Source organism: Octopus bimaculoides, chromosome 1 (genome assembly GCF_001194135.2).
Source record: "Octopus bimaculoides isolate UCB-OBI-ISO-001 chromosome 1, ASM119413v2, whole genome shotgun sequence".
In the NCBI taxonomy this organism is placed as follows: Eukaryota; Metazoa; Mollusca; class Cephalopoda; order Octopoda; family Octopodidae; genus Octopus; species Octopus bimaculoides.
Window position 1 is genome coordinate 79,192,745 of NC_068981.1, and position 27,007 is coordinate 79,219,751.

At 36.3% G+C, this 27,007-nt stretch overlaps 1 protein-coding gene across 3 annotated transcripts in view; it reads right to left on the minus strand.

Annotated features, from left to right (window-relative positions):
* The window catches only part of LOC106874915 (transmembrane protein 164), a 74,404-nt gene that overhangs the window by 5,096 nt on the left and 42,301 nt on the right, over window positions 1-27,007 (minus strand). For all 3 annotated transcript variants that reach the window (XM_052967635.1, XM_052967633.1, XM_052967634.1), the window contains 3 exons: window positions 19,828-19,944; window positions 16,913-16,991; window positions 7,173-7,273 (listed from right to left, as the gene is read on the minus strand). In XM_052967635.1, the coding sequence (XP_052823595.1) occupies window positions 7,173-7,273; window positions 16,913-16,991; window positions 19,828-19,944 (297 nt within the window). The remainder of the gene's footprint in view (window positions 1-7,172; window positions 7,274-16,912; window positions 16,992-19,827; window positions 19,945-27,007) is intronic.

The window sequence follows — 27,007 nt, forward strand, 5'->3', positions numbered from 1 at the left end:
TCCAATCTGATTTGGCAGAGTTTCTACAGCTGGATGCCCTTCCTAATGCCAACTACTCCGAGAGTGTAGTGGGTGCTTTTACGTGCCACCGGAAGGTGCCAGGAAGGCAATGCTGGGCACAGGTGCCATGACAATTTCCCTTTCGCTTGCCCCAATAGGTCTTCGCAAGCCGAGTTTCGTGACCCACACATACACATACAGACATACACACACACACACACACACACACACACATATATATATATATACATACACACACACATGCAAGCATAGAAGGCTGTTTAAAATGCCTTCTTGAACATTTTCTTCTACAATTATACCAACTCCTCCAGCCTAAATCCGTAACTGGTTTATTTCTTCTATCATTAAAAACAGAAGTGCTTTTTACTTACCAAAAGTAGCATTACTCTGACCAGATTACAAAATATATCTCACATCATGTGGAATCTTGCTAGTATGATTAAGGTTAAAATCAATAATAACAACATCTGTAGGTTATTTAACCCTTTAGGGTTCAGGTTTTTCAGTCAAATGTAATACTTATTCATTGACATTGTTTTAAATTAATCATGCATTATCTTGTAGCCTTGAGATTTTGATGATGTGATTATTTATTTTTAGTGTGAGAAGCTAGATCTGGATGGTTTGAGCATAAAATAAGAAGAATATTTGGGCTGGATATGGCTAGTTTAAATGCTACAGGGCTAGGACAACATATGTACTCTTCATTTCACTAGGTCTTTACATTTAAATCAAGAGCTATTACAGTGTTATGAAAAAACCCAAGAGGACCCTTCAATTGGCTGTATAAAGCAGCTAAAAAAGTAGAGGAACAAATTCACACAAACTTATACTAGTTTATGGCAAAACAACTTTGGCAGCAAACATCTCTTTCTTTGCTAAAAAAATGGCTGTCACAGATAGCAATTCTTGTTCAAACTCCCATGATCCTAATAAATCCTCTCTAAGTACTCAGACCTAGTCAAAATTTCCCATGAGAAAATAATGTAATGAAACTGCTGTTGTCATCACTAAACTCTCATATACCTCCACATGTAATTGACTCAATAGGGACGACTGGAATACATTCAGGTTCAGAACATTTTGAAACCACAGTTGATAAAAGACTAATTTTTTCTAATCTAGCATCAAGTGACGGGCCATTCTTAACAAAGTTAAAGAAAAAGCCAAGGGCTCCCATGTTGAAAGTCATTGATGATGTTGCTGGAGAACATATGGAATCATGCAATGTTAATTGCTGGACAATTAATACCTTTTTGGACACAGCTGCTATTACTCTTAAAGAACACCTTGGAGAAACCAGCAGTACATCATTATCATCATTTAGCATTCATTTTCCATACTGGCATGGGTTAGACAGCTTGATTGAATTCATAAGCTGGAATGCTGCACCAAGTTCCAGTCTGTTTTAGCTTGGTTTCTATGGCTGATATACCACACTGACTTGCTTATAGAACATGAATTTTGTAACCATGAATGAAACAACCAAGTTAGCGGAAAACTATAGGCTCATTGTTTGCTTAAACTTAATGCACAAACTTTACACAAGTTGTCTGAACTATTTCCACCAGGAACATTGTGATTAGCTCTTTCCACCTGGAAGACTGGATGCTTTTTACATGGCACCTGCACCGACAGGGTCACCAAGTAACATGCAAGACAAGGAATTTTGAGAGCAGAGGGGGCATTGAAGAAAGGGATTTTGTGTCAGATGATGAAAGGTTAGAGTGTTACCTGGTCAGAGAGAGGTACAATAAAGAGAGATAAGAAAAAGAGAGAAGAGAGAGAAGAAAAAGAGAGAAGAAAGAGAAGAAAAAGAGAGTGAGAGGAAGGGAGAGAGAGGTACAGGAAAGAAGACAGAAACAAGTGGGCTGATGTAAAGGAGATACTTGGATATCTAGCTAGAGGGAAAAGTAAGAAGACCCACCCCATACAGCAAAAATGATGTCCTAAAATCATTCTGGTTATGCTTATAACCCATTCTGCCCCATCAAGTATTCTACACACTTCATTCCTCAAACATCCAGCCCTCAATCACTCCTCTATCTATAGTGCTACCTGGCAGCTGTAATCATCTGAAAGCAGTATTGGCACATAGTACTCCTCCATTTCTTTGTATCTCTAGTTATCTCATCCCCATTATCCTCCCTTTCTCACCCACACTATTTCACTGATCAACTCCTTTCTATGCCTTCAGTTAATTCTCTCCTCTGCTATATTCCATTCTACTCCATTTAATACCTCACATATCTGATTTCCTCATCATTACCATCTCATTTATGCTATCACACCCCACTCACTATAGCCACTCTTATGTACCCCCTACATCTCCCTCCTTACCACTTCTACACCTTGCACATTAATCTCCTACCTTCTGATCTATCCTTCCTGAACCATTTCTATCTCTCACCTTACTAACATTCTTCATACTGATATTTCCCATTCACTGTACCTCCTCCACCCTCATCTCGAACCATCTGGTACTCTCTCCTCACACACGAAAACACCCACTCTTCCCTCCCCTCCAGTGACTCACTGTCTGTATCCTTTCTTATACCCACCTTCCTGTACCTCAAGAGTTTGCTCTGTCACTCCATCACTTCATCTTTATCTCCTTCCCAACTACTTTCAACCATCTTTACACAAAGTGTGGTAGCCATATGTTCCCTCTGTAGCAAGGCACCTATGCTTGTCCCACTCTCATACTCTAAGCCCTTGACAATTAGCATAAAGCTGTCCCATCCCCTTCAATACTCCCTCCCACCCACAAATAGGGAGTACATGACCCCAGCAGCCAGATTACATCTGCAGTCAATCTTCAGGGCTCAGTCTCCATTGTTAGTGAGTGTGGAGACCAGGGAGATGAAGGAGCTGACTAACTCCGTGACATGAATGTAGAACTACATATTATGTTATCTCTTTTATGGTGCCATTTACTTCTCTCACAACCCAAAATCACTTCAATTGACTTCCACCCTTCATTCATACATTGTCCCTCTTCACTTACATTTTACATTGATAACTCTACCCTTCTATGCTAGCAAATTATCTCCCCATTTCCAGTGAATTACTTCCTGTTGATTTGTCTATATCGCTATACATCGCTCACTCTCTTCCCCTACATTATGTCTTTCTCTCCACTCACACTGTTTCAACATTTTACCTCTCATACTCTTATAACCTCCGCCCCACCCCATACACATATCATGCCTTTCTTTCTATTCGGTAACTCTTTACTCTTTTGTACTGCCTATCAGCACCTACACCCTGACTCATATATATCATTGATTATCCCTCCACTATTTTTCAATCTCTAGTCATAGACCTTTCCCAATCTCTAGTCATCACCCAATCATATCATCAACAACAAAATTTAACATCTGTTTTCCATGCTGGCATGGGTCAAATGGCTTGACAGGAACTGACAAGGCCAGGGGCCACACAAGGTTCCATAGACTGTTTTGGTTTGGTTTCTATGGCTGGATGTCCTTTCTAATGCCAACAAATCCAGAGTATACTGGCTGCTTTTTACATGGCACCAGCACCCACACCAATACTTTTATGTGTCACCTTGGTTTTAGGATCTCAATTCTGTTTTGATGGGCAGGTCTTCTTGGTTACTGCAATACATCACATATCTCAGTTCTCTGTCATCTTCTTTCATAAGGTTCAGCATTTTGAGATCAGTTTTCAATACCTTGTCCCATGTTTTCCTGGGCCTCCCTTTTCTACAACTTCCCTCCACTTTAAGTGATCAGCACTTCTTCATGCAACTCATCCATCTGCATCGCATGACCAAACCACTGCAGTCTCCACCCTTGCACACTACATCTAATTCTTCTTATGTCCAACTTCTCTCTCAATACACCAATGCTCTGTCGCACATGCACACTGACTTCACACATCCAACAGAGCATACTAGCTTCATTCCTCTCCAGCCTTCGCATGTCCTCCACATTCAAGGCTCACATCTCATTACCATGCAGAATTGCAGTTCAAACACATGCATCATATAATGTTCCCTTCACTCAGAGAGAAAGAGAGACCTTTGGTTGCCAACAGAGGTAAAAGCTCTCTGAATTTTCTCCATCCTATTCTTATTCTAACAATTACACTTTCTGTACAACCTCCTCCACTGCTAATTAGGTCTCCTAGGTAGTAAAAATTATCTACAACTTCCACTAGGACATTCAAAGAAATCACTTTGCCATATATCTGTGGTTTTATGGCTCCTGTATATCTTCCACACTTTACAAATCTCTCATCATCACCTACCCTCTCCTACATTTCATCCAACCCCTATTTTATTATCAACCTATACTCATCCTTGACCCTAACCCATTTATTTTAATATTCCTCACTCTCTCCATACATTTCAACTAACTTTATCCAACCTCCCTTCCTGTTCTTGAGCCCCAAGGGCCCATCCTGATATATTGTCACCATGATCTTTGCTTCTCTTTCCAGCTCCACACCAATTATTATTTCTGTATAATGTGAGCAACCATGTACCTCTTCTACTGCAAGAAACTGTTCAGGCCCTTTCTTTTATATTCTATCTATTCATCAACTGGCATAAAACTGCTGGTTAAGACTTCCGTTGGGTGAGAGCAGCTATAGTAGAACTATAGCCCCTCTCAGCCAATGGAGATCTTAATCTTGCAAACTACATGATGCCCTTACTAGTATGGTGCCACAAAAACAATACCCAGTGAACTCTGTAAAGTGATTGGTATTAGAAATGGCACCCAACTCCTAAAACTAACTCAAAGCAAACACTGGAGCACATCACAGTCCTCTCACCATTGGATCCTGTCAAATCATCTAAACCATGCCAGCATGGAAGACAGACATTTAAAGATGAAGAATAAGGTACAAAGTGGTATCAAAAATTTTCTGGACTAATTAGGTTTAATAAAAAGTAACTTATTCACCTTAGTTTTAACATCATCTCTTTTGAAATAGTTACCTTGTGCAACAATACACCAATCCCATGATTCCTGCCACTTTGGGAATCTGGCCTGGAAGTTGTTTTCCATAAGCAAGTCAAGGACCTTCTGTGATTCACACTAGATCTCAGCAATGGTATTAAAACAGCGACCTTTGAGCTGCATTTTCATCTTGGGCAAGAGATGGAAGTCTGCAAGTGCTAAATGTGGTGAATAGGGTGGGTGCGGAAGCAATACCATGTTGTTTTTGGCTAGAAACTCGCAAGTTTATTCTCCTCCAATGATCCTCATGCACAAGCTGATGAATTTTCTCCACATTTTCATGGGTAACGCTCATGGTAGGTCTTCCAGATTGCTCATCATCTTTCAGGGACGTTCTTCCACTTTTGAAGTACCTGTGCCACCCGAAACATTGTGTACAACCCATTGCCTCATTGCTGTAAGCTTGCCAAAGCATGCTCAATGTCTCTGTAGCAGACTTCCCAAGTTTAAAACAAAATCACATGTTGGTTCTTTGTTCCAACTTCCTGTCCGTGACAAACTCACAGACTACGGCATACACATGATCACAAAAACAAATTTCACAACTTGAGAAGTAAACAGCCTCATGAAGGTCACTGCTCGCTCTCAGTGCACATGCAACCGTGTGCTGCCATCTGTTGGCATGCTACAGAACTAGTCTGGGAACATTTTGATACCTCTTCACAATTAATTTTACACAGTAAGGAAGACACACAGAGAAGTTCAACATTATAAACAATAATCTGTAATCAAAAGCAGTAAAGAAAAAGAAAAATTGTATGAAAAGCAGCATTTACAATGAAGACTCCAGATTTCAAAAACCTGAAGGCAAGATTTGATGGCATTTAAACCTGCATGTTGAATGTCATTCGAAATAATTCCAAGAAAAAGCATACAATCAAGTTAAGACTGTATGACAGTCTTCTTGCAATCACTGATAGCATAAGGGAGAGATGAATATTTGTAGGACATAACTGGACAGCAAAATAAGAACTCATTAGTGGTACTCTCTTACGGAGACCCCCAAAGTGAATACATATTGGGCAGATGCTAAACAATAATCTCCAACAAGCAGTTCACTATGGACACAGGATGTTGTCATTCTGACTTCCTGAGTGTTATGCAATACTGTGATTAGTAGAATGACTAAGCTGAACAAATCCGGGCAAGCTCAACCAAATAAGAACAATGAGGATTACACGATGAAATAATTAGTGAAAGCAATCAGAGCAGAATAAGGTTTTATACCAAGAAATGATAAGGTGGGAGGAAAAGAGTGTATGTGTGAGAGAGAGAGAGAGAGAGAGAGAGAGAGAGAGATTCAATCAAAGTGAGAGGAAGTGTTATTAAAAAAGGGAAACCACTTTTTCTTGTTTCTTGGATATTAGACATTAAAAACCATCATCATTTTCATAATCATCATGGTTTTAACAACCAATTTTCCATGTTCCCATGGGTCAGATAGAAATCATTGAGGCAAATTTTTCTGCAAACAGATATCCTCACCTATTTCCAAGCAAGATTATGTTTCCATGGAAGATTGAAAAAAAAAGGACACTGCTTGCATGGTGGTGGCACTTGCTTATAACTATTATACGAAGACATAGCAAGAAGATGGTAACACACCCACACACACGTATATATATATATATATATATATATATATATATATATATATATATATATATATATATATATATATATATATATGACGGGCTTCTTTCAGTTTCCACCTACCATATTCACACACAAAGCTTTGATCAGTATAAGGCTATAAAAGTCACTTGCCCAAAGCACCATACAGTGAGGGATGAACCTGAAACCATATGGTTGGGAAGGAAGCAAGCTTCTTAGCACACAACCATGCCTGCACTTATAATAATACTTTTATCAAATACCTTTTCAAACCATTTAACCCTTTAGCATTTAAACCGGCCATATCCATCCCAAATATTCTACATGTTCAAACTGGCCAGATCTGGCATATCGTACCTACCCTACAATGTCATTCTAAGAAGAGACAATCACATCATCAAAATCTCGAGGCTACAAGATAATGCATGATTAATTCAAAATAATGTGAATAAACAAGCATTACTTTTGACAGAGTAATATGAACACTGAAGGGTTCAAGGACATATATAGAGAGGTAAAGGTATAAATAAATAAAAAGATTCTTACACTGGCAATTATCTGTAGTGGTATAAAATGGTAAAATATAAGAATTCCAATCGCAACAAAAGCCCAGCTGAGGTCACTCATCTCTTCACATGTGTAGATACCTATGTAAATAAACATTTAAAAACAATTAAATTTTAAAGTAACATTACATGAAATCTGAGTCTTATTAACAGAATTTAACAAATAAAACGAAACACTTCTGATGAAACAAAGCTGATGAGTATCAAACTGTAATGACAAACAAATTAGTCTCATTTAAGTGAGTGCTTTTCAACCAGGGTCTGTCCATATGGCCCTTGGGGATCCATACAAGATTTTGTGAAAAATTTATGTGCAATAAATTTCTTCTACAAAATATTTTAACAATTTTTTTTTATACAATTCCTAAAAAATATTTCATTATAAAAATTCAATAGGAATTTTTTAAAGCACTGAATGGTTGTCAGGGTCCATCCAAGTAAAATAGAAATCAAAGAGGTTCGAAGGGTTGAGAAACACTGATTTAAATGGTAAAGGAACTGCTGGATCACGTCACGTGTATGTAAATGCATACACACGCATGTATGTATATATATATATATATATATATATATATATAAAGGGCATTACTACAGAATAATGCCACACACACACACACACATATATATATTTACACACACACATATATATATATATATATATATATATACACACACACATATATATATACACACACACACACACACACAACACAGACACACACACACACACATCCGAGTTTAGCACCTAATGCATAATTAAAAATAAATGCTCATTTATCGAACATTTTTTTTTTAGCAAAAGTAACTAGACGCTTTCACTTTACTCAGGGGCTTTCCGTTTCGCATGCTGTTTTACCGACCCTTTTATATACATATACAATATAAAATATAGTGTAAAGGTCATGATAAGTAATATTAGATATAAATTCACTTTACATATATATATATATATTAAAAAAGAAAAAAAATGTAAAGAGAAAGTTGTTCTAAAGTCCTACCTTTGAATATAAATTTGCCATTTTTTGGCGGTATATAGTATCACAGACAGATCTTCAGGCCAAAATCTTTATTGATAAAATATAAACGAAGTCTTTTAACAGATCAAGTTTTCTGTCGGAGATGTATCAATATTTCTAAGAGGCCAGACAAAACTTTTTTTCCTTTTTGCTCAAAGATTTGGTTTCCCGACAAAATTTTCTCTTCTTTTTCTTTATCATTTTAACTTTTTGTACGCGTGTGTGGGGATTGTATGCGAGAGTTTTAAAGAAAATAATCAAAATACTATTAATATTATTTAGAAGTTGGATTGTCAACACCAGTGCCACGAGAGAAAACTGTCATTGCCTGTTATGAGCGTGACAATCATCATCGCCATTCCACCAAGAAGGAGAATAAACATAAAAGCCGCAATAAACATTGATGTCATAACAAGGGTTGCTGCTAGCAAGCTAACTGCCAGTGTAGCTAACAGGACTTGAATAGTGTCAACCATAACCAGATTCTGAGATTAGAAACAAACCACGATATAACAGACTAGTTAACTAATTTTGTCATATTCTGAATTTTTCCAATGTGACTAAGCTTTCATCGTTGTTTTTCACTTTTCTTAGAGGGAATGATGATCAAACAGAAAGATAGAAAGTTAAAAGCAATTTATGACGTGATGAAATTTTGTGAACTTATTTTTAACTGGATGAAGATGCTAGCTGGATGAAATTCTAGATGAAGATGCTAGTTAGACAAAATAAGCGATGGAATGTTCTCCTGTAATTAAAAATTATATAGAGATAGGAAGAACGAGATAATTAAAGAGAGAGTACAGGAGGCTGTGAAATCAAACGATTCCAGATTATTAATGTGAATATTAAATCAGCTGAGACAGCAACAGCTTTCGGCTTTTTCCTTCATGACGACGCAAAAACTTAGCCAAAGAATTCTTTAGTTACATAGTTACCGATATTAGTAAACGAAAAAGAGCAAGCACAACACCTGTAAGAAATAAGAGAGCGGCTAGAATCCCCAACACCGACTGTGTAGTGAGAGCAGAGATGCATTGATGATAATCAGGACGGTGGGGAGTTAAAAATTAACAGGTTGGTTGCTATACAGTCCCTAAAGTAAAGCACATCAATTACACTTGACAATGAAAATAAAAACACTAGAACAAATATATGTATTAAAAAGAAAAGTAAATATTCCTACGAGGAATTAAAAAAAGAAAAGAACCACACACAGACACACAGACCGTAAGGGTATAATTTTAGAGAATTTTCAATCAAACTGTCTCGAAGGCATCTATTTATAGTCAGAGAGAGAGATGGAGAGAGGAAGATTCTGAACACGTATGAAGTAAATGTAGAAGGTGATAAAGAAAAAGGAAAGAGTTGTAAACTTATATGTGAGTGAACAAAAGTATATTACAAGGTTTCATCAACCTACAAATTTAGATCAGTGGTTATTGAAACTAACTCCGTAACAAGTTTGCCTCTCGGCTGCCGAGTCTGGTGTTGTCAGTGCTACAATATCAAGTAGAGACAACTCTTTCATTACCAGACACTTCAGTGATTGCTCTTATGGAATATTTTGTTTCACTTGCAGGGCATTACGTTATGTATTTGGGGTGGATACTTAATTCCATTTAACATCATTTTAAGATCAGTAATTTTTGAAGCTCATAGATTGGTTATTCAATTCTTTTTTTGTAATTATATATTTTATATATAATTTTAAATAAGTTGAATAGCTATCGTTGTTTTTAATTTTTTATCAATAAATATTGTATTTTTTAATGAATTTCGATTTTTTAAAATACATTTTATCGTTTTATTCTTTATAAATCAATATGTCACTACAACAAGGATTCAAATATCATTAAGACAATCTGTCTTTTATCCTTCGATAATCATAAAATGAGCACCAATAAGTCAAGTTGATTAAATTTGTGATCTAGTGGTAAAATTTAAAATATCAATATTTACAACAGTGTATCATTGAAGAAGGTTTTTGTTAGGTACAATGCTAGAACTATTTCTATTCAGAGTAGTGTGCCCTTTCAACAGCTGAAACTCCAGCATATGACACCAAACAAATAAAGAGCTGCTAGAACTATATCAAGTATAGCAGGTAGACCTATACTTAACAAGAACTTATTTTAATGATTATATGGCTATCTTTGGAATATAGACAGCATATCTCTCATAGTAAACAACCTACAATAAAAGCATTATGATCATGGCTAGAACACTAACAATATAAGCTCAAAATTCTGTCATAAATCTGCATAAGCAGTACAGACAGAGCTAGTAAACAATTAGATAGGCTATACAACCACAAGAAATAAACTAGTCAAAGATGGAGCTTCTATACAATCACCCACACATGTGGAATGATGTGGTCCTGGAAGCATTTTGTTTACATACAAGATGACATGGTTATAACTGAAACATGGCTCTGGTCAGTCAGTCAGTCAGTCAGTTAATTTGAGACCAAAATGTGATATGAACAGAAAGGATATTTTTTCAAATCAATAAATAATTAAATATATAGGTTAATATTCTAATTATTGTTAGAAGTTTGGAATTGCTCAACAGTGGTTTTTGTGCAAGCTATTATATTACATTTAAATACTTTATTGGAGATGATCTCTGTCTATACTAAAAAAAGTGTCATTCAGAAAAAAAGTATTTGTCAGAAATATGAATATAGCAATGACCATTGTCTTTCTTTTCTTTTTTGTTGCTAGCAAACTGTTAGAATTGAATCATCATTTTATCAAGGGGTAAGACTAAATTCATGGAGGTAGATTTTCTACAGACAGATGCAACAGTATGTTGTCGTCAACCAACACTTGTTCCCTATGCTCCCCCTTGGAAAACTGGAAACAATTGAAGCTGGTCGTATGATGGTGACACGCATTTACAACTATCACGCAATGTCAAGATAAAGTGGCACAAACACATACACACATATATATGATGGGTTTCTTTCAGCTTCCATCAACCAAATCCACCCACACAGTGTTGGTTAGCCTAGTTCTATTATAGAAAACACTTGCTCATATACCATGCAGTGGAACTGAACCTGCAGCTTCTTAACCACACAGTCATACCTGTATTTTATGAATTTAAAAGCATTTTGGTAAAGTATTTAATAATTAATTTCATCATAGAATTGGAAGCATTTTTATGATATAATCACAACTTTCTTACACTAATAATATACTAATTATTTTACAGTATCTATATTCTGATTCAGATTTACAGAGAAAAGCAAAATAACATCAATTTCCCCCACCATGTTAGTTAAACTCTTGTAGTCAGGTGTTCATTGAATTTTTGGATATATTCTTCCTTGCATAGTAATCAAATATCTTAGATAAGCCTCTCTCAGCAGTGAAGTAGTAGGTGAGAGATTCTAAGCTTCAAAATCAGTTAATAGTATGATTGTTAGCTATGGAATGCTATACCAGTATAAGGGTGCTTATTTATAATTTGATGGGCTAATCTAGCAATGATAAATTATAATATACTAATTAGCCAATAAGTCGCCACCTTCACTCAATTTACCTATGGCCCTCAATCTCCTGGGTAACAATTATTCTTAAGGAATACAAGAATAGCTCTAAGAAGAAACAGCAAGGCCAGGACAGACTAAATGTTCAAGCAATATGTGTAAGTTAATGCAATGAGAAAGAAAACTATGCAAATCAAAATAATGTTACAAACAACAAGTGATGTATATGTTTAATTCACTGATGAGAAGTAACATGAAAAAAACTCAGGGAGATGAAATTTGATCTGCAGGCAAACTAGCAATCAACAATATATCTTCATTGACAGTTTGCGTCCATTTTTCCATGCCAGCATGGGTTGGATATCTCGTTCGATTCCAAGTCAGTTCTTATTCAAAGTTACTGACTTCCTGGATACATTGTGGATCACATCTCAATCTCACTCATACACTCCAATACATTCTATTTTTGTCATGGTTATTACAGGTGGATGTCCTTCCTATTGCCTCCCATATTACAGAGTATACTGAGTGCATCTGATAGTGGAAGTGGCATTGGAGAGGTTAACTTGTCCCTAGCATGACTAAAGAGTACTCTCTAACTATATATCATTTATCAATGCAGAGAGATTGTCTCATATCTGACAAGATTATATATATATATATATATATATATACACACACACACACATACACAGATTCTTATAGATACTTACATAAATACACAGGTATATACATGCATATGTAAGTACAGAAACACATACATACATAGATATACATGTGTGTCAAGGTTTTTGAGATGGTGGGTTTGCACTGTTATATTGAGCTTGCGTGTGTGTGCGAGTGTGTGTGTGTATGTATGTGTGGAGGGCATACATACATACATACATACATATACATGCAAACACACACAAATATATATACGAGGGGGTACCCAAAACTAACCGGAAATGTTCTCTATGGGACAAGCCCGTTGTAGTTCAAGCTTCTGCCACTAGAAGTCACTTGATGTGACCCTCAGGCATCAGCCTGCTGACCAACAGTGTCAACAGATGTTGTACTGTCATGTGGTGCATCTTTGTTTTGCAGTGCTTCTCCTCTGTTCATTGAATTTTGTGATAGCTGAAAAGATGCTTCCATAAAATTCTGTTTCCTGCTGGGGAAAATAGTGGCCAAAACAGTTGTCATGCTTCAAACAGCTTACAAGGATGCTGCCATGCGAAAAATACAAGTTTACGAGTGGAAACCACACTTTTGGAATGGTTGCTTGTTGCTTGAAGACCAACCTCATTCAGGACAACCATCAACCTCCTGAATGAATGAAGACATGAAAATTCATGAACTGATCTTGGAGAACAATCACCAAACAATTGACGAAATCGTTGATATGACTGGTGTGTCCTGGAGTTCCTACCAACGAATTTTGAGTGAAGAATTATGAATGAAGAGAGTTGCAGCAAAATTTGTGCCTCGCTTGCTCACAGAAGATCAAAAGCAGTCATGAATGAATGTGTGTCATGAACTGAAAGATGAGTTGTAAGTTGATCCAGACCCTTTTTCGAAGGTCATCACTGGTGATGAAAGCTGGTGCTATGGAATATGTAGATGTGGAAGAGGTGAAGAAAAGAACAACGGAATTGTTAAAAGGCATCACTTCACAAGAGTTCCAGCACTGCTTTGAATAGTGGAAAGCATGTCTGGACTGATGCATTGCTTCAATTGGAGAATACTTTGAAGATGATAAAAATGTAAACATGTAAAACTAAGTGAATGGAATAATATTGCAAAATTCAGGTTTCTTTTGGGTACCCCTTCATATATATATATGTATATATATACATATATATATATATATATATATAAAGAATATAAGGGGTTTAGTTCACTTGTGATCTAAACAAAGAGGTACACTGCATAAGTGCTACAGTAGGTCAGCTGTCTGTTAGGTTCCAAGATCACAGCTAAGGCTGGATCTAGGGATCCGTGTTAGGCTTCCATTATAGCATGTATATATTATATTAGAGGAAAAATCAAAACCAAGGCACAATGTATATGTCAAGTCATTTAGAATAATTTAATTAGGGTAAGGCGAATTTGAAGTCTTACAGCAATTTCAAGGATAACCCAAGTGGTAGGTTAGCCCGTTCATGCACTAGGTATGCTGTCATCAGATACAAAGTATGAATATTGTAGACAGGGAAAAATTTACAGTTTATAAGGAATAATATAGAAGAATAAAGGAGTAAAATAGAAGAATAAAGAGTAAAAGTAGTTAGAAGAATATAGGCAGGAGAATAATGTTCATAACTCATCTTTTTCCAAAGGATATGGATGTTGGTTGGCACATCCATGAAGGTAAAGATTTTTAGTTAAAATCCCAGGTAAATCCATTTACCATTATCCCAAGTAAGTCCTTTTACTATGATCTTTTTTTGTTCCTTTCTCCTCTCTCTTTCTCTCATACCCCACTCACAAAACCCATTTATGTCCATCATACTTTCTCGCCCAATATACATTTACATACAGTGTTCAGAATACTGCCAAAATACTGCCTGGAGATTTTAACTGAAAACATTCCTTTTTCTTCTGTAAAAAGATGAGTTATGAACATTATTCTCCTGCCTATATTCTTCTAACTACTTTTACTCTTTATTCTTCTATTTTATTCCATTTAAACTGTGAATTTTATTCCTTATAAACTGTAAATTTTTCTCCTTCTAAAATATTTATACCTTGTCTCTGGTGATGGAATAGCCAGTGCACGGACATGCTAACATATCACTTGAGTTATCTTAGAAATGGTTGTAAGACTTCAAATTCACCTTACCCTGATTGAATTATTCTAAATGACTTGAGATACTCGTTCTGCCTTGGTTTTGGTTTTTCCTCCAATATAATATATATGTGTATGTGTGTGCGTGTGTATTTATTCTTAAACAAAAATATTGACTGACTTTTCAGCGGGTTGAAACTTCAAAATCACAGCCAATAATATTCTTGTTTAAGAATAAATGTGTACTCTACAAAAGTATAGAGTAGGCCATCAGATTAATATAAAATTGTTTTTATTATAACCGAACATCAAAAAAAAAAAATCTCTAAAACCTGTACACTCATATGTACATATATGTATGTTTGTGCTTCTATACTTAAATATGTATGCATATACATATGTTAGATCGTCGATCTCTGCACTTTCTTACTCTCTCCGTTTTTTTTTTTATATATTCTCTCTCCATTTTTTCCTTTTAATCCTTTGTCAAAGAGCGTAGGTTCAAAACATACAAGACTTTTCCATTTTTCTCAAGTGTCAAACTAATACACCTGCTTGTTGTTCCTACACCTGTCTTCATCTTTTGTTTTCTGTAAATTTGAACTATATATATATGTGTGTGTGTGCATATATACACATACACACACACACATACAATTTCTGAGTGGAAAATGGTAGATAGAAATGTGTGCAAGTGTGTGTATATGTGTGTGCATGCTTAAGTTTTGGAGTAATCCAAAAATCAGTACATCTGAACAGAAATAGTCTAGTAGTTAGGGTCAAGTTATCTCCCCTTACATGAATATTTTCAGAAGTCCACTTATGTTTGAGGTCAAAAAAATAAGTTACCAAACTAAAGAGGTAGATTTCACTGTCTAAAAACCTTTGAAGGCAATGTACAAGCATGGTCACAACCTAGTGGTAGAAACCAGTAAAAACGTATACGTTCCAGTGTGTGTGTGTGTGTGTGTGTGTGTATCATCATCATCATCATCCAGTGTTTTAAGTCCGGGTTTTGTCTCCGTTAACAAGGGTGGCAGATCTACCTCAATGCCATAGCAACCACCCTTGCCTTGTGAGTAAGATATTATGATCAACCCTATCAAACGCTTTACTGAAATCAAGATATATGACATCAGCGTTCGAACCTGTTCCCAAGGCTTTAAAGTATATCTTCAATGTGGTGTAAGAGCTGTGTTAGACAGTCCCTGCCACAGCGAAAGCCATGCTGGTTTGCATTTGGGAGTTTGTGGGTCTCCAGGAAGTCAGCTATCCTTGATCTTACCACCCTTTCAAACACTTTAATAATGTGGGAGGTGAGTGAGATTGGGCGACAGTTGACTGCGAGGGATCTGTTTCCCTGTTTGAAAACCGGGATTACAGAGTGGGACAGGAGCTGTTTCGGTATATAACCTGAGTCTAAAGAATTTCTCCAGAGGTTGGTCAGAGGGACTGCAAGTTGGTGTCTACATTCCTTCAGGAGACTTGCGGGGAATCTATCAGGGCCTACAGCAGAATAGTATTTGACCTCATTTATTGCTGCTATGATGTCTGAAGCAGTGAAGGTTATGTCCGAGATTTTATGTTGGGAATCAACTTCGTTCGCTTCTCTTATGTCAATATCAGTGGAATCACTAAAGACAGAGCAGTATTGTTTCTGCAGTATTTCTGCCATTTTTTTAGCATCGTGTCAGGGAATGTCGTTATCATCGATCAATGGCCCAATGGGTGAGACAGCGGTTTTATTCTTATGGTGAAATCTTTTATTTTTACTTCAGCATTCATATGTGCGGTGTTTAGGTGAGTTTCAGTGAGGGTAAAGAGGGTACAGAGTCTTGTCCTAACATATGATGGAGAGGATAAAAATTTGGTTTTCATCCCAGAGATTTCCCATACCTCTCAATACCAAAGTTTGGTACTTGTCCTTCTAAGCTCCTTCATATTACTACATACCTTTGCTCCAAAGTGTAGATTCAATTTCTTTCAGTAGTTCATTTACAGCATAAAGAACTTCTTGATGTAGTAGCAGTTGATTACTTCAAGTTTTGTAGTCACTTTAACAACATTATGGGAGTAATATATCATACAAACAATCTCTCTTTCCTCTCTCTCTCACATACACATGCATACACACACACATACACAGTTTTAATGGTAAGGCTTTCTGACTTTCACCCAAGTATCCCAGGTCTGATTTCCAGCATGGAGACAGAGATACCCTGTGCAGGAATGGTTGTATGGTTGAGAAGTGAACTTCTCAACCATGTGATTTTGAGTCCAGTCTCATTGCATAGCGCCTTGAGCTGGTGCATTCTACTATAGCTTCAGGCTAACCATTTCATCTTATGTCTGCTTGGTCAGGAATGATTTGGAGCTAAATAATCACAACACAAATATTGTAGAAATAACACACAAATTGTTATTAAGAAATAACTTACCTCCCAGTCTCAGAAGATATATTGGAACAATCAACATTAAAGTATGTTGTAAGTAGTAGACTTCTTTTTCAAACACCAACTTAAAATTTAAAAAAAAAAAAAAAGATAAATTTAATAAAAAATTCATTATTAACATTTTAAGATAGAAACGAAATTCAAAAGTTTGATTATGCTGATTTTTTTTTTTTTTTTTTTAGTGTCCATCTGTTATCATTGCCATTGTATGATAAGTTTAATGCAGGAGGGATTGTTGTTCGGCAACAAGCATACACAACCTGTAGTCAAAACCAAAGCCATGATTAAATAATGCTGACCGTGAAAATGGTGATGCTAGTTTGAAGATGAGTATGTGTTTTATACTGGTACCCTCTAACTCACATCCATGAGAACTTGAATCCATCATTGCAAGCTATCCAACACACTAATTACAATACAATCTTCCTGTTGCTTAAAGCAGCAAGTTGTATCAATCCAGTATATCTATTGATGCTAGTTAAGTATCCTGATCATGGACATCATACAGTGGCAGAGTTGTTAGAACATTAGAACGAATGCTCTGCCATGCCAAACTTGGGTTTCATAAATAAAGAATCAGTGCAGTATGGGGCTAATTCTCCTTTCTTTTTTCTTCCATCTCTCAGCCTCTTATTTTCATTATCCTTCTTTCTCTCTCTAAAGGAGGAGGAGAAGGAGGCAGAATTGGCTAGGGTCAAGAGATGGCTTCTGCCAGTTTTGAAATGTCCATGATGTCACATATAATTCCTTTGACTTCATCTAGAGCTGAGCAACCTAGACAAGGTAAGGTGAGGCAAAGTAATACAATATGAAGAGTTATTAACCCTTTTGTTGTAACTGGCTGAATGAAATTACCCAGATATAATCAACTTCGGGCCAGCATAACTAATGTGAAGAAGTACTAAAAAAAATCTAAATTAATTAAAAATACTTAAGTCATGAATGGAAGAAAAACATTAATGCAATGAATAATATTGTTTTAATCTAACCTTGGTAAGAGTCATTGAGTTAATGTTTTTTTTCTGCAAATAAGTATTTTTAATTTCTAAGATTTCCTTTTTTGCTTTCAGCACATTTTGTACGAAACAACTTCTGTTGTTAGTCAGAGACATACAAATCCTTACTCACTTACAATACAATCATCATAAAAAGATTCAAAATTCAATAATCTGGGACTTCAATTTCAAAGGTTTGGGGATTCAGTGAAATTTGTTAGCAAGATAAAATCATTTTGTGTTGTTTAAAACTGAAGACAATTATTTACTTGTTTAAGAAAGAATACAATAATTTACAACTTCCTTTTCTTTTACAATATTGTATAAATAGGTACAGGCTTGACTGAGTGGTCAAAATGTTTGTTCCCCAACCATGTTGTTTTGGGTTAAGTCCCACTATATGGTACCATGTGCTGACCAAAGCCCTGTGAATGGATTTAGGAGATAGAAACTGAAAGAAGCCCATCCTGTATATGTATGTGTGCAAACATGCACATGTGTGAGAGTGTGCATGTGTTTGCACATACACAAGTGTGTGTATGTCTGCACACACATGTGTATGTGTGCATGTGTGCACATGCAAGTGTATGCATGTGTGCACATGCACATGTGTGCAAGTGAGAGAAAGTTTGTATCCCCCTTGTTTTCACACGTGCTCACTGCTTGCAGTGACCATGAAAGCATGTCTAGGCTTCTTGACATGTATTCTTTGTAAACAAAAGGTTCATACATATGGTGTCATTGTTTTCAGTTCTCCATAAAAACCAGTCCGGGCTGCTTGTTGTTCAATAGATTGGGATGTTACTACCTCATTTGGAAACAAAATGACTGTAGAAAACTCTGCCTCAATGTACTCTCATCTGATACATTACAACAGGGAAGAGTAGACATTAAATTAATGAAGATGATGTAGTGGTTTCTTTGCTCTAGTCATACAGCCTGTTATGACAGAGAGAGGGGTTTATACTGATCCATATGGATAGCACCATAAAGGTACGGGCATGGCTGTGTGAATAAGAAGCTTGCTTCCCAATCACATTGCTCTGGGTTCAATCCCTACTAGATAGCTCCTGGCCAACCAAGGCCTTGTCATTGAATTTGAGTGAGAGAAACTGAAAGTGTATGTGTGTCAGTTGATGTCTCTTTGTTTTGACATCATGTGATAGCTGTAAATGAGTGTCACCTTCATAGAGTAGTGTCCTTCGTTTCCAATCTTCCATGAAAATATGTTTGGTCATGGGGAAATATTACTTTACTTGGAAACATGTGATGTTTGAAAACAAGAAAGATACCTGGCCATAGAAAATCTCCCTCAATAAGTTCCAGGCAATCCATGCAGGCATAGAAAAGAGGACGTTAAAACAACGATAATGATGTTTACTAATATTGATTTATCAATATCCACTGGGATGTTCAAGGCAAAGTTAAGCATGGTAGGTTTTGAACCTAAAACCATGGAGAAACTGAACAAAATATTACAGCATTCCATGTATCTACTGCCAACTTCTCACTTCCAGTTCATTAGTAAAAATAGTTTCTTTTTTTCAAGGCACAAAGCCAATATTTGTAAAGAAAATATCCATTTTGTCTTTTTCTTTTTAGTGGCTTAGTCAGAACAACATGCCATGCTTATGATCAGAGCAGGATCTCCAAAACCAGTGAGATCAAGTTTGTTTCAGATTTGCTTAAGTATATCTATGCTGTTAACTGAAGGAAAAACAGTGGTGGAGAGGGAATTCCATAGAGTTTTTACAAAAGGAATGAAAGAAAAAGTTACTAGTGAGAGACTGTGGTGTGGTGAGTCACAATATGCATGATAAAAGTATGTAGATAGTCAGTTCCAAAGAGTGACAAAGATTGAACTAAATAAATATGAATACAAAAAAAAAAAAAGAACAAACTTACCAATCGAGTGTTAATTACTGGGAAAAACAAGGCCAATGGTGCCCCAGACAACATGTACATGTGAAGTCTGAAGGTTGCCCATGTGAAGATGCTGGGTGGTGCAGCCAATAAATAAATCTAAAAAAGCAACAAGTACAACCATTATTTCTATTTCATCTATAGATATATAACATGAAAATTGAACGAAAAGAGTTTTTTTAATCGTAAATGATCTTTTAGGACATAAAAAGTTTCATTTTCAAGTAGTGAAAGGACAAGTCAACCTGACAAAGCCCATCTCTCTCCAATGTATAAATGATGCTGTGGTGGTGTTATTTTGTGCAAGGTCTACACAGTTGAGGCTCATTTATGTCAAAACCATTGCAGATGTGACCATGTGGTCTTTACTTTTGAAAAGTAGTATAGGACTAGATTCTCGAGTCACTTGTTTTTTTAAGGTGTTTGGCAAGTAATTTGATGAAGATTTGCATACAATTTCTAGCAGAACCAGAGACCATACTCTCTCCTTTTTTTTTTACTATTTTTACTTGTTTCAGTCATTTGACTGTGGCCATGCTGGAGCACCGCCTTTAGTCGAAGAAGTCGACCACAGGATTTATTGTTTGTAAGCCTAGTACTTATTCTACCAGTCTCTTTTGCTGAACCGCTAAGTTACAGGGATGTAAACACGCAAGCATTGGTTGTCAAGCGATGTTGGGAGACAAACACAGACACACAAACATATACACACACACACACACACACATACATATATACGATGGGCTTCTTTCAGTTTCCGTCTACCAAATCCACTCACAAGGCTTTGGTCGGCCCGAGACTATAGTAGAAGACACTTGCCTAAGGTGCTACTGTGTGGCACCTTGGCCAAGTGTCTTGAACCCAGAACCATGTGGTTGGTAATCAAGCTATTTACCACACAGCCTTACCTTGAACTCAGTGCCATGTGGTTGGTAAGCAAGCTACTTACCACACAGCCACTCCTGCATCTAGAGGAACTTTCACTGGCTTAATATAGGTTTTGTTAATGGTGCTCTTCATGGTGAAGGTGGCAGTGGTTATGGTGGTGATGATATTGTGATTATAACAATATTTGGAGGCAGTTATTTTGATGATGACAGTAGTGGTAACTGAGTTTAACATGTGGAAGTGGGAAACTCAGGAAGACATGGGATGAAATACTGAAAACAACCTCAGGAAGCTGAACCTTTTAAGTGAGATGACAAAGGATCAAGACACCTGGTGCCTGGCTGTACTCAAGAAGACCCACACTCTGCAGCAGAAGTGTTAAGACTGAGCCTTCTGGTTGTATAAAGCACCCATGGTGGTGTCACATAAAAGCACCTGTGCAGCATCATGTAAAAGCATCTGTCTAGTGTCATGTAAAAGTGCCTGGGCAGTGTCACGTAAAAGTGCCTGGGCAGTGTCACATAAGAGCGCTCGTTTGGTATCACATAACAATGCCCATGTGGCAATACATAAGAGCATTCATGCGGTGTCACGTAAAAGTGTCCGTGTGGCACCACATAAAAGCACCTGTACAATGCCAAGTAAAAGCGATATCATGTAAAAGTGCCTGTGCAACGCCACATAAAAGCACCCAAAACACTCCATAAAGTGGTTGGCATTAGGAAGGGCATCCAGCTGTAGAAAACATGCCAAATCAGACTGGAGTCTGGTGCAGCACCCCGGCTTGCCAGCTCTGGTCAGACTGTCCAACCCACGCTAGCATGGACAACAGACATTAAACAGTGATGATGGTGATGATGACCACATATATGTCCATTCCTTCCAGAAATTCTTTTGTCTCTTGACTGTATAAATGCAAAATTAAATTTCATAGGTATTCCTGTAATGATGATAAATATCTACCAAGAAACAGAATTTGTATGTTTTGCAAGTCATGTTGCTTCAATAAACCTGATATATATATATAATCATGTCCTCCTCAACAAAAGCTAGACTAGTATATAAAGCTGTTTTCTGCAGTAAAGGCTAATGAAATTTTGAATGGCTGTCTCTGATTTCTACAGTTAAAAGGTCAAGTCTTTAGCAATGTTATGAAAGAGTGACCTTGTGCTGATCAGTTTGGCTGCACCATTGTCACATGTATTACTTTAGCCAATCAGTAACAAGTTAGTAGTCTGTTGAGTTAGTTACCTTTTGGTCATTTAAACAGAAGTAAAAATGCTGATTGCTCAGGGCACTTTCTTGCAGCCACCAGATAAAGTAGAAATGTTTTCTCCTACATCCTCAGGTTAAGCAATGCTGTGAGAGTTAAAGTTGGCAGATGGCAACTGCATGAAAGCACACACACACACGTGTGCATGTGTCTGTGTGAGTGTGTTGTGTGTGATTTTTGTTTTTACATTTATACTTAAGCAGCTGTTGCTGTTTAGTTATGTTCCATAATGTAGTGGTTCAGCAAATAATACCAAATAAAATAGTGCCCAACTCAAAAACACAAGCAGTGGGATCAATATGATCCTTTGTAGACAGTGCCCCCTCCTGGCTGTAGTCCAATAGGTTAAACCAGCAAAAGAACAAATAGAAAGGAATAAATCTCCTTTGCAAACAACATTGTATTCTTGTCTTTTGCATATTGCTTCACCTGTCAAGTCTCTACTTGTAGATATTTCATCTTCTCTAAAGTAAACAATTTGTCACAGAGCTGACATGCATTCTTCAAACTATGTCACAACAATCTAGAAATCATCAGCCTTCCATCTGGACATTCTCATGCATGCACAGGTATGTATGTATCCTAAGCTACTACTTATAATCTTTAATACTGGTTATTATATACGTATGTGGGAGGGTATTGTATGGCTAAGAAGTTCGCTTCTTAACCAAATGGTCTGGGTTCACTTCTACTGCACAGTACTATAAATCACACAAGAATTTTGAAATGAAAAATTGCAGTTTTCTTTGACTAATTTTCATCACTAATTACAAGTAGTGATTTTCAATTTTTCTCATTAGCCCCCAAGCGAACCAAAGCCTTGTGACTAGATATGATAAACAAAATCTGAAAGTAGATTGAAAAATACATTCCCAATATGTCATGCAATGTAATTGAATATAAGTACTCATGATTGCAATGCAAACTTCTAAACTACTTTGACATGCATGCATTCATGCATGTTTGAATCATCATCATTTTAATGTCCTCTTCTCCATACTTGCATGGGTCGAATGGAGTTTACTGAGACAGATTTTCTAAGGCTGGATGCCATTACTGTCACCAATCCTCACCTGTTTGTTACCAAGCTAGGTTATATTTCCCCATGGCCTGACATATTTCCATAAAATATTGGAAATGAATGACACTGCTTATAAGACAGTGATACTCAGTTACAACTATCATGTGATGCCAAGACAAAGAGACATAAGCATACATACATGCATATCCAACCACATACACATATAGACATATGTGTGTATATGACAGGCTTCTTCAGTTTCTATCTAACAAATCCACTAACATGACTTTTGTCAGTCTGGAGCCATAGTAGAAAACACTTGTCCAAGATGCTGTGCAGTGAGACTGAACCAGTAACCATGTGGCTGGGAAGCAAACTTCATAACCACACAGTCATACCTGTGCTTATATATGTGTGTGTGTGTGTGTGTGTGTGTGTATATATATATATATATATATATATATATATATATTACATCATTAGTTTGCTTTACCCTTTTTTCTTTGCTAGCATGACAGGCATCATTTAGGCCTTATTGAACATACTGATGCTCTTCCTGTTGCTCACCCATACCTTTTTTCAAGTGAAGATGATTTGTTGACAAGAGAATTAGGAACAATATTACTACTTCTATCTCAACAATTTGCAGATGAGTGCAAATGTAAACAAACATACAGACATGCACACACACATTCCATGCATGGTTACCATGCAATCTGAACAAAATAGACAAATTCAAGAACATTATCTCAAGTACCCTTCTATCACTGCCAGTTTGCTAGCACAATAGCAGGTTACATGTGGAAACAGATTTCTTTACTACATCATCACTGGCAATGAAAATGGAGTCTTTAGATCAATATGAAGCAGAGAAAAGATTGACTCTTCAACAGTCTGTAAGGTGTCACATTCAACAACGATGTGGAACTGAACATGGCACAATGAATTCTTCAAGTCAAGGCCCAGTGATTTCTACCATCAAGGTATTCACAAGCTAGTGGATCATTGGAAAGAACTCATGAACAATAAAGGGGAATATATTACTAACTGATTTGTTAAAATAATCAACGAAAAATAAGGATTAAAATAAATGAATAAAAAAATGAATGAGTTTATCTGGACAATCCAATGCATATTTTAAAGTAAGAAGTATATCAGAAATTTAGATTGCAAATATATTAAACATTTGATTATACAAGGGTGTATGTATATTTACACGTTCATCTTTGTAACATCATACAGACAATATTTCTAAATTTTTTATATATTTCTTGTTTCAAAAATATTTCCTCATATTTTACAATTTATTTCCTATCCACTCCCTTATCTCCTTTAATTCCTTTCAAGATGAAAGCAGCAGATAAATTGTTGCAACAAACAGGGCTCTTTCCTCTTTTTTATGGAGTAAAACAAGTTGTATGACACATATATGTGAAATACTTCAGCCTGACCAGCATTAATTTTGAAGTTATGAACACACTTGATGTAAAAAAAAAAAAAAAAATGAAAACATTAACTATGAGAAAAATAAGAACAAACATTATCAATACTTTCCTCAAGTATTTCCTATTAAACTATTACTTTTATTTATTTATTTTGACAATCATATAATACACTCTTTAAACTCATAGTTTAATGCAAAGATTATATTTCTGTATAATAAGATAATCTTTTAATATGACCTTTTTTAATAGGTTGGTATTTCAGTTATATAGGTTTGGCCATATGGCTGAAACCAGTAAAAGAATAAAAGAATAGATTACTTATTCCCTTCTGAAACACAAATTCTTTTGCATGTAGCTTATAGCCATGCTGCATTGAAAACATCAGCTCTTACGCAACCACTACGGTAATCGATGCCAATATTGGGTAAATGCTTAGGAAATGAGTAACTGCTTGGAAAGACTTGTAAGAATCTTTTAAGTGGAGCACTACAAGGTGGTGTTAAGCTCCAGACAAAACTGAGTCTGTATTGTGAGTTCAATTTCGGATCGAGGTATTTTCCATTATTTAGAGCTTTACCTGTAATTTCCAACTACAGACAATATCTCAGACAGTGGGGTACAACCTTCAAAGCAGAGATGTCTTTCACATAGATCAGAGAAACACAGTATTTCTGTGGAAAAATTTGCATAATGGAAAGACTGTATCTAACAGAATATTAAATCCTATCTTTTGGTTGGATACTAATCTGTTGCAGACAATAATACCTGATAACTTGCTGTCTATTTTCAATAATTGAATAATATGAAGGACACATAAGTACAGTTAAACAAAACAGCACAAAATACCTGCAAGAGATTTGAACTCAAGACCTACAAGCTGTTAATACCAATATCTAGTCCACTAAACCATTTCACTTCTGATGCAAACCAATAAGTTACGGCACACACACTCATAGCTCTTTGTTTATGTAGATTTAGTTAAATGCAGAAAATTTACTTGTAAAAGCAAAGTTATTATTTAGCTTCTGGTCAAAAGCATTTCAGCCATGACCATTCCAATTTATATATATATATATCATGAAATCTATTAAGTCTATCCTTCTTTACTAAAAACCATATGGTTCTGGGCTCAGTCCCATTGCATGGCACCAAGGACAAGTGTCTTCTACTATCGTCTCAAACTGACAAAAGCCTTGTGAGTGGATTTGGTAGATGGAAACTGAAAGAAGCCTGTCGTGTGTGTGTGTGTGTGTGTGTGTGTGTGTGTGTGTGTGTGTGTGTGTGTGTGTGTGTGTGTGTGTGTGTGTGTGTGTGTGTGTGTGTATACATGTGTGTGTGTGTATGTCCTGCCATCGCTTGGCAACTGAAGTTGGTGTGTTTACATCCCTGAAACCTAGCGGTTTGGCAAAAGAGACTGACAGAATAAGTTTCAGGCTTAAAAGAAAAACAAGTACTGGGCTTGATTCATTCAACTAAAAATTCTTCAAGTCAGTACCCCAGCATGACCACAGTCTAATGACTAAAACAAGTAAAGGTGAAGGATAAAGGATAATTTAAATGAGATTCAGTTGCTATTTCTAGTAAGTCAAGCAACCTCTTAGAGGTTCACTCTTTGCTTCATGGTGCTTGAATTAGAATAAACAATCTCTTAGTCTACATACTTCTTAAACTAAAAGTAGAATTATTGTCACTGAATCCCAATTAGCCTTGATCAAGCTTGACTTTATGATAAAAGGCAATCCATCCTGGATTTTATATCATGAAATCTTATTAAGTCTAATCCTTCTTTACTTTTGCCTTTTCTGTATATTTAAGACTATATTATTCAATGTGTCCTTCCTGTTTGAAGATGGCTCAATGTTACTCAAGAGATTTTAGCTGCTATTACTAGCAAAATGAGTGACCATATAGATGCTCCCCTTGTCAGTGCTTTATGAAGGTATTTGGTTATCATTTTATTTCACCAAAATAGACATTTGGACATTTTGTACTAATTAAAATAGCAATTTCAGATTTTGACAATGTTAGAGGAAGGATGTTAGTCAATGGCATTGACCACAGTGCTCAACTGGAACGCATTCTATTGACCCCAAAAGAATGGAAGGCAAAGGTGACATGGCAGAATTTGAACTCAGAATGTGAAGATCCAGAAGAAATGGCAACAAACATTTTGTCTGACATAGTAACAATTCTGCCAGCTCACTGGTGTATTAATTGAAGTTATTCAGATAATTAATTAATATTTTTATCCAATCATATAATTAATTATTTCTAGTTAACTTTTAAATGCTTTCTGTGTTAAATATATTAACACTAACTCTTTTACTTGTTTCAGTCATTTGACTACGGCCATGCTGGAGCACCGCCTTAAGTCGAGAAAATCAACCCCAGGACTTATTCTTTGTAAGCTTAGTGCTTAATCTATCGGTCTCTTTTTCCGAACCACTAAGTTACGGGGACGTAAACACACCAGCATCGGTTGTCAAGCGATGCTGGGGGGGCAAACACAGACACACAAACACATATATATATATA